The 10,041-nt window shown below is 33.3% G+C and overlaps 1 protein-coding gene across 1 annotated transcript in view; it reads left to right on the top strand.

Annotated features, from left to right (window-relative positions):
* LOC109823748 (AT-hook motif nuclear-localized protein 10-like) overlaps positions 1,118 to 10,041 on the top strand; it is a 9,561-nt gene continuing 637 nt past the window's right edge. The window contains exons 1-5 of the mRNA XM_020390118.1: positions 1,118 to 1,406; positions 1,664 to 2,155; positions 3,719 to 3,771; positions 8,888 to 9,019; positions 9,537 to 9,698. Coding sequence (XP_020245707.1) covers positions 1,702 to 2,155; positions 3,719 to 3,771; positions 8,888 to 9,019; positions 9,537 to 9,698 — 801 coding nt within the window. The 5' untranslated portion in view covers positions 1,118 to 1,406; positions 1,664 to 1,701. The remainder of the gene's footprint in view (positions 1,407 to 1,663; positions 2,156 to 3,718; positions 3,772 to 8,887; positions 9,020 to 9,536; positions 9,699 to 10,041) is intronic.

Genomic DNA, 10,041 nt, shown 5'->3' with positions numbered 1-10,041 from the left:
GAGAGCTTATTTTTTAAGCTTTTAAGTTATTGCTAGCTTTTAGTGGCTTTTGGCTTTTTGGATAAAAATGCTATAAAAATTGTTTGAGTAGAATAGTAATTTGTTTGGTTAAACCTAGATTTTTTAAATGAGCTTATAAGCTAGTTTTTCAAAAGCTGGGGTATACCAACTTTTTAAAATGGGAGTTATAAGCTAACTTAGTAGGCATTTTACCAAACAGGTAGAAATAAAAAGGCTAGCTTAAAAGCTAGTTTGACAAAAAAAGCCTTTCCAAACAGCCTCTTAGTTATAGTTTGGTCAATAGATAGGCCGACAATCAAAGAAGATGACCCATACTTTAGAAAACATGTTGCCAACTTGTGGTACTTTAGAAAACATGATTATTGAGCGGTGCTTAGCAAACTGAAAGTGGATTAAAAATGTGAAAGCCATTTACAAAAATGAAATAAGTGTTCGATTTGACAATTGTGCTCTTGAATTACAAAAGAAAAAATGACATGACAATAATCTTTATTCATTTTAAACCATATTACATATGAATAGTATATTAAATAATTTAACATTATATTTAATAGTGAATCTCACATTCGAAATTATGTTCATGTAATAATTATTAGTAAACTTACAAATTTTGATTAATTTTTTCTGCACACACATTTTGAAGAGAGCGAATGTAATTTTTTTAAACAAGTATTAGTAGTTTTTTCTATCTTTGATAAGGTTAAAGTTGGTGTTTTAAAAAAACTCTGTAACATTAACACCCTTAACTCTTCTTTAATTGCCAAATACCAAAATATTATCAGTTTATCTTAACTATCTAATCCAAATAAAATTTAATTATTTCTAGCTCTTCATGACGGGTTAATTAAATTTAGTCATTCTATTAGCTCTTTCTCCCTTGAAGCCTTGCCAAGTACCTAGTGGCCTAATCTACCTTGTCTCTCTCCCGCATTTGAATGTTAAAAGAGAGGGAAAGTGTTTGTTCGTCTGTACCCAATCTAACAAAAATGTAAATATGAAAATATTATTATTAAAAAAATTGCCATTTACCAAAAACTATATAATAGCAGCATGCGCGAGGGATGAAAGCTGTCAAAGCTTTTGTATAATATTAGTCACACGATCAAAATATGTTCTACAATTTACAGCTGTCAAATGGACGGCTGTGATCTATCTGATCACATTTTCCTAAAATTTAATTAATTTTATTTTGCACCATAATAATATATTTATTTTCATATCTCTCTCTTTTCTTTTCCGATGATGATGATGATAGGCAAGGGTTTGGTGGTGTGAGGGTTGGGTGACATTTTGGTTTTTTTTTTCCCTTTTCTTTTAATTTTTTTTTCTCTCATTTAGAACCCTAAGGAGGTCGTCTTTTCGCAGTTCTGGGTGCTAATTCTTAGGTACAGTATCTCTCCTTTCTGTGAAGTGTTTGGCTAATTTCGAATTTCTCCCTTCCATTTTTGGTGGTTTTTTCCGATGCCTTTTCTTCTATCTTGTTAAAATTGGGAATTTTTCGTTTGATGCCCATTTTTTGTTCGTAGATCTGGAAGGTCGAGTTTGAACAAAACCCTAACTCGTATTTTGTTTCTTTTAACTCTTTCGACAAAGAGATCCAAAATTTGAGGGTTTTTATGATATTTTCAACTCTATTTCGCAGGTTCTTTCAGGGTTTTTCTACTGCCATTAGTTCTATGAATGGATGCTAGAGAACCTTCAAGAATGAGCTCGTCAGAGTCTCCGAGCATGATAGTGAGCCCCAGTTCATACCCTAACAGTTCAATGGTGATCCCTAATTCGGGCGGGATGATGCCCGGCATGAGAATATCGTTCAGCCAAATGGTGTCTTCCGGGTCGAAGCAAATGGATGGCTCGAGCTCTTTGTACCAAGGGGACAGCGTGCCTAGCGTGAGGCAATGTGGTGTGGTTAGTATGGGAGGGCCAATGAAGAAGAAGAGGGGGAGGCCAAGAAAGTATGGGCCTGATTGGAATATGGCTCTGGCATTGTGTCCTGTTTCTTCATCTTCGGGATATTCGAATCTGAATGGTAGTCTGATGTCAAACCCCAATAGCAGTTCCATGTCGGAACTGGGTGTTAAAAAGCGTGGGCGTCCTCTTGGGTCTGGGAAGAAGCAACAACTTGATGCATTGGGTATAACTACAACTTATGTTGCCATTTATATGTTTGAACACTACGCTAAACATATGTTTGTATGTGGTGCAATATTTAATGCTCTGAGCATAATGAATGAACACTATATTAAACATACTCTGCCATGTTATACCATATGCATCTCTTGGAACTCTTAGTGGATTTCATACTATAAATTTTCTTGCCATGTATTATTTTTATTGTTCATAAAACTGTTAATATAACCTCGCAATGATAGTATATTTGCTCCCATAATTTATTTTTATGGTTTACTATAGGGGTATTTGCACTTAATACCGCAAACTTTACTTCATCTTTTAACTTTGATACCCCAACTTTTTTTCCCAAAAGACACCCAAAAAAGTTTAACAAATTGAACTTTGATACCCTAAGTATTCGTGTGCCCAAAAAATACCCCAAAGTTTAACAAAATTTTATACTGATATCCCAAACTTAAATAATTTTTTTTTTCAAATTTTTGTTAAAATTTAAGGTATTGATTTCTGTAAAAGTTTGGGGGTATCAAAGTTAATTGTGTTGAACTTCGGGAATAAAAACCTTTGGAGTATCAAAGTTAAAAATGAGGTAAACATTGGTGTACTTTTTGGGCAAAAAAACTTTGGAGCATCAAAGTAAAAAATGTAGTAAAATGTTAGGGTAGTTAAATTCAAATAACCCTTTTTATATATTTGCCTTGAGTAAACTTATGCATGACTTGTACATTGGATACATAATTTGCAAGCTGTACCCTGCATAATGGATAGCATTTTACATCCTAAATAGTTCGGCCATTATGTTCTGTCAGATGTTTTCATGAAGAGTAGGTTACCATTTTTGTGTATGCTGATTACTATTTCTTACATTCCAGATATTGATATATTTTACTTTCTTTAGGCTTACGAGGTTTGAGACACTCTTAATGCTGCAATACTGTCATATCGCAGATACTATTTGTTCAACTCCAAGGAATATAATGTCATGAGATGCCTACCTTTCTTATTTTGTTAGTTCATTTTGATGTTTTAGTTGGCTGGGTTTCTCGTCCTTTCGTGCTTCACCTCAATAAACACCAACAAAAGTTTTCATGGTTTGAGATGACGACAGTTAGCTTATTAGTCCAACCTAATTTAGTTTTTACAGCTTAATTGTTTGTTAAATTCATATTTTAATGGACAAGTAGACTGGATTTTATTCAGTTGATTGAAGTATAATTCCTTTTGTCATCTTGCCTTCCTGTTTGAAATTTTATTTTGGTTTTCTATTATTTTCTTTTATATTATGCAAGACAATTATGACTCATCGTCTTATGCATGGTTCCTTATTTATGAATATCTCAGGTTTATAGTAACAGGACGCAGACTATAATTAGCGTCGACATGATCTATGCCTGAACCTTAACTTAAACCTTATTTGGTATAAGAACATGAATATTACGAAGCTTCTATTGCTGAAATGCATGATAATGCAGTTTGTATACCACCATGTCCTTTTTTGCATGTTGATCCTTTTATAAATTATTTTCAAAACTGTTGATAGCATGCTTAGTTATTCTCAAACTTGCAGGCTCTGCAGGGATTTGTTTTACTCCACATGTACTCACTGTTAAAGCTGGAGAGGTATGTAACATGTAGTTAAAAATTAAATTGTCTCTTGCCTCTTGTTTAAATATCTTAGGTTAATGTTTAAATATGTACTAGTATGTACCCCTTACAAAGCACGGCCCCCTGTTTTTTAAGCATTGCATTTTGAACCTGCCTCTCTCTAAGGTTTAATACATTTGATTTGACTATTGTATGTTTAAAATTAGAAATCATATCTACTGCTCTATACTTAAAAGGTACTGTAGCATGAACAATAAATCTTTGAATCTTCCTTTAAGCATATAGTAGATTACTGGAGTTGCAAACCTTATCAAATGTAAAGATATGGTTCTTTTGTTAATTGTAGAATTAGCTTCATAAGTTGTAACCTTGTTTGAAGTTGTTGAATTAATATCTATGATATATCAAGATATGATGCATTATGATTATCTGCAAGTTGTTAATAGTTTAAGACATCATGTAATAATATTTTTCTTTAGAAACCACTAAATGTGGCCTCCATTGCGAAAAACTAACTGAGTGACAAATTTTGGACCTAACTTTTTCTAGGAGCAAGCATGCTTTCAATTTACTGTGGATTTTATTTAGATTTAGAACACATTGGATAGTTGTTGCACTGATGGAAATAGGAGACTCATTATCTCAGGAAGGAGGAAAAATAAAACCATAATAATGCTAACTTAAAAAATCAATAAAGCCGGGATTTTTTGGGGCTGGTATTTGTTATTTTAAGCCCCAAATAACAATTGCTGGAGCTTGTTTGTAGGTTCATAAAGTGATAATTCTGGTTGGTCGTTGGCAGTTCTTCTTTGCAGAGACCAAAAAAACTGTAACAACCCTGCTAATAAAAACTCTTACTTGTGAATTTTGGGCAAGTTCTTCAACCCTGCTAATTAAAACTCGTACTTGTGATGCTAGGGCAAGTTCTTCCACCCAGGCACTTTAATGCACCACAAATAGGATCTGTATGAAAACTTGTGTTCAGTCTTTGTTGGTGATAGTACCAATACCACTTTACTAGGTATTGATATTAGTACCATAAATTTTATTCTTCATAAGGTTTGATATTGGCTTTGCCACATTGTACTAGTTAATGGTGATGCTGTCAATGAGTTAAGAGCATACCTAGTTTCGTCCATCAAATATTGTTGCAGTACAAATTTTTTTTTTTTAATCTTTGTGGTAAAGTCTGGGTGGGAAAATTTATCCCTCATTATAAGATAATTATTGATGCAAATGTTGCCATTTTACAATGTTTTCTCATCAAGTTGCGGCCTTCGTGCCTTGGTGGTGACTGCGATGATTATCAACTTGTCTTAAAACTGCAAATTTCATGAGTTAGAGTTCATGTTTGGATGAAATCCTGCTCCTTAATAAGTAAGGCATTAAACATATTTATTGGGTGCTATCTCTAATATTTTCCATTTTCTTACTATTACCTTTGGCATCCACGTTTCTCCAAAATGCGCACAAGTTGTTAGACGGTTAATTGTTTAACTAATGTTATAGGATAAATATGTAAACCTTTATTGGTATCTTACATTTTAAGATGAACATGTGAAGTTTATTGATACATTCACTACAAATTTCAGGTTTCATCTTGTTACCATGTTGCTTATGCCTAGTTCTGATACCTTTTTAGTTCTTACTTGTAATGTACTTATATACAAATTTCAGGTTTCATCTTGTTACCATGTTGCTTATGCCTAGTTCTGATACCTTTTTAGTTCTTACATATGAGGATGAATTATAATTTTTGCATATTTATCTAGTATTATGCATATATTTATGACAAAGTTGTACTAACTGTTCTATCCGGAAAGAGCTGATATGTTTGATCAACAGAACCTATATATGGTAAAATGTTTATTCTTGAGCTTAATTAGAATAATAACTGATTAGTTCAGTAGTTATCTAATTTCCATTTTACCAGACCCTCGCAGAACTTGTAGATCCAATATTATTATATCTGTCTTTCTCAACCTTAGTCCACCAACCCCAATTGTGAATATCATGTTATTCACACTGCTTGCGAGATGACACGGGTTCGGTCTCTTTTTGAAAGATAGTGGTGCTTTTGCCTCGCGGTTGATATTGATGCATTTTGTATTGCGAACATATGGAGGTTAGTTATCACTTCATTTGTAACATGGTGCAGACAAGAAGAGTTACTCCTTTTATTAGTGCGGATGGTCAGATTAGTAATATATATATTTTTTTCACTAAGACATTGTTTATAAAAAGTCTTATACTTCTATTTAATAAGTTAAATATGATTGATTTGTATTGTCCAGTTGAGGGGAGTATTAAAGTAGTTAGTATACTAGAGTAGTTTGTTTATTCTTAATTTCTTACTGTAAAGTTGTGTAATTTTATCCGACTTGCTTTCATACTAACAAACCTTGGTATCTCTCTCTAAGATTAAGTCATTTTGCCTACGTAACAGTTCTTAGGTTAAAACTCAATGTGGCAATCCTATGACGTACTACAAATCAATTGTTAAAATTTCCAATTCACTGAACTTGAACTTTTGATCAAATTTTTTCTACCAAGCACTCAAGCTTGTGCTGTGTCATAGTTTTATCTATTTTTACATTTGTCCTTCCAGTATGTTTTGGGTAAAGGCATTTTCATCATTGTCATCCTTACAGTTAAATTGTTTGTACCCATTCTGGTGACATCAATAAGAAAGAAATCACAGAATTTGAGAAGTCGAGAACTTCAATTGACCTTTTATTTAGTGGATATATGGTATAAGTACTATATGGAGTGCCTGAAACATTTTGAGGGACTCGTCTAATATTAATTTTTCTTCCTGGAAATTTTGTACTTAGCAGCAGAGCTTCAAGCTTGTTCACAAATAGTTTTTGATTATTTTTACATATTTTACTTTGTACTTTCATAGCTTGTTCAGATGTTTCTGCGAGATGGTGAAACTAAAATTATATATGGACATTGTAGATGATTCGTTCATCAATTGAATTGCATAATAACTTTTCATAATAACTCTAGTTTATGAAGAATCCATGAATGGGCACAGAAAGAAATAAAATAATTGCATTAGTATATAGGAAATATAAACCTAAATTTGATGGACAATACACAATTTGAATAATACTGTTTAGTGAGGTGCTGTTATATATTCTTCAGGAAAATAACCGATGATAACTGGAATATCATTTGTGCATTAATTTTATTTCGCATAAGCTTACTGATCGTTTTTTCTTTTATGGGAGAATTTGAAAAAAGTGATAGTAAAAAAAACTCTTATTTCACTGAAAATTTATAGACTCTTTAGTATAATTATGATCTGTTTATAAACCTTTTTGTAATTTCTTACAATTTTAAAACTTCAGTAAACTTGGCTTTGTAATAGTTGCATGAGGTGGATTCTGCATCTTGTAACTAATACAGAAAATTTCTTGGTTAAAATAGATAGATCATGGACGAAGAGAAAATTAAACGGCATAGATCTGTTTGATAGCTGTTTAGATTTGACTTTTTTTTTTTGGATTTTTTTGTGTTGTTTTTCTCGAGATCTATATGATTTTTTGAATTTTGTTTGAAAATCTGTATGCTTTTAGATTGTAAAGTTAGTTCAGTTAACAAAGCCCTTAATAGAATATCTGCAGGGTTGAAGACCTCTTTATGTGCTTAATACTGTTTGGTTATATGCTCTAGACTTATCTACTGAAACAGATCTTTAAGACTTATCTACTGAAACAGGAACAATAACAGTTCGAAGTGATCTCCAAAATTATTATCTCAGGATGTGATTTGTTTATTTGACTTGGCTAACTGCTACCCACAATATGTCCTGGATTCAGCTCATATTAAGTTCTAAACTATGATTGCTTCCTGAAGCCATTATAATTAAGCTCTAGTTCACTTGACGATCCAAGTAATAAAGGGATCAGCTATGGGTACTGGATATAGGGATGCCATGCATGAATCTAGTATGTTATTGTAATATGATATAGTATATCCAACCTGGTTAAATTATACATATGTAAACACTTAATATATACTATAGCATCATTGACATATATGAAAATAGTATACCGGTGGGGTAATTGGTGCCGACATGAAAACTCTCCCAATTTCTAGAAAGCTGGCAGGAACCCGGTACTGCAGAACAGGGAGCATAGCCACACAGCCATCTTGGCGAACCCCGGTGGATCACAGGGTGTAACTTAATTACACACACCTATGAAAATACATCTTCGAGATCAATATTATTGAGTCAAACCTTTCATTGTTGGTCTATACATTCTAAATTCAGATTCAATATTTATAGCCATATACATTCATGACCCATACAGGAATCTGTAACAGTCCACAGGTTGAGTTGCTTGGCTTATAGAATATAAAATTCCGGACCATGGGATCTGTTTTGGTTTTATAATTCCAATTGCAATCAATTCAACACAAGTATTTTGGCTCCGATTGCAATGAACCGCTACACAAGTCTAAAAGATTTCATACACCAAACAAATACAACTACTACTAGCGAACTGAAGAAAACAACTACAACTGCATGACAGCAGTCGCAGCATCTGCAGTTGAATACAAAAGCATATGCAATTACTTGTAACTGGCGCTTGCATTGAAATTACACTGCAGCGAAGTAAACAGCTTCTTAATGTCAGGGTATGTCAGGGAACATGTCCTACATATTCTAGCAAACAAATTTGGTCATCCAACTTTTACATGTTTAGTAACAAATATAAAACTCCTGCATTTGTACCCCTAACAGACGATACATTCAAGTCATATCCACACGAACAAGGCAAGAAAAACAACCATCATCCATTTTTATGTAGAAACAACTAGCTGATTATTATTTATAGGAGAATGAATTCTTGACAATGAAGAATCTATCTCTCTTAAAATTTTTGCTTGTCTTTAGTCCTTTCTCTTCCTCAACTTTGTGATCTTCCTGTTCCTTCAAATCCTATCTATTTCTGTTTGCATATATGATGTTGTGTTAATCCCAGCCAAGAAATGACAATGTTTATTTGTTTAATTTCTTTTAAAGAATCACAGTTCAGTCAAATCCAGCTCCAAATGCCTAGTCTACAATTTTTTCCTTCATCACTACTGATCATTTGCATGCCAATTGTGTTTATAGGATATAGCTTCAAAAATTATGGCCTTTTCACAGCAAGGACCACAAACCGTCTGTATTCTTTCAGCAAATGGTGCCATCTGCAATGTTACACTTCGCCAACCTGCTACATCTGGTGGAACAGTGACCTACGAGGTTAGAAACTTGGAATGAAAATAAATTTCCTGTTTTAATATCTATTAGAATTGCTTTGAAATTGATCAGACTTTTGACTTTTCGGTCACTTTATGGCGCACTCTTTCATGTCTTAAGTCATTTGCAAAATTTCTTTTGGTCATAAAAATAGTAAAGGATCTGGCATAAGTAATCTATTACATCTCCAGTTTTTACACTCACAAATGATGGTTAGAACTTGGAAGCTTTTTTTCACTTGAGTATAGCGCATTTGCTGAAAGAGAAGTGCTTTCTTTACGCGAGAATACTAATCTTCATGTAGGATAAAATGCTTGCTTTCTTCATATTTCTTCAGAGAAAATATGAAGAGAAGAATGCAATTTTCTTATTTAACCTTTAGCTGATCATTGACTTTCTAGCAAATCAAATTAGCTGAAGCAGAATTATTCTTTCACGAAAATTTTTCCCCTTTTTGCAAAGTATTTGCCTAAATAGGAAGTTATTAAAATGAATACTGACTTCAGTAACCTTCACATAGGGACGCTTCGAAATCATCTCTCTATCAGGATCTTTCTTGCTCACAGAAACTGGTGGTACCCGCAGCAGAACCGGTGGCTTGAGTGTGGCACTAGCAGGATCCGACGGCCGTGTTCTTGGAGGTGTTGTGGCCGGAATGCTGTTGGCCGCAACCCCTGTACAGGTTTGAAATCAAACATCACAGTCTTGGCCATTTTCATGGGCTTTTTCAATAGTAGTCCTCCAAATCTTTCATATTTTGAGATTTGTCCCCCAAATATTCATATTTTGATGAAAATAGTCCCCCCAAATCTTCATATTTTGAAATTAATCCATCATATCTTTTAAGGTTTTCGAAATTAGTCCCCTAAATCTTCATGTTTTGAAATAGTCCCTAAAATCTTTTAAGTGTCTTGAAATTAGTGTCTAAAATTAGTTTAAAATTAGTTAAAGTTGAAGGAATATTCTGCCCCAGTCAGACAACCGCTAAGTAGGGTTTAATTTCGAAATAGTTATAAGACTGGCGT

Source organism: Asparagus officinalis, chromosome 1 (genome assembly GCF_001876935.1).
Source record: "Asparagus officinalis chromosome 1, Aspof.V1, whole genome shotgun sequence".
NCBI lineage: Eukaryota > Viridiplantae > Streptophyta > Magnoliopsida > Asparagales > Asparagaceae > Asparagus > Asparagus officinalis.
Note: the sequence above shows the minus strand (reverse complement) of the source record. Positions and strands in the feature narration are given on the sequence as shown.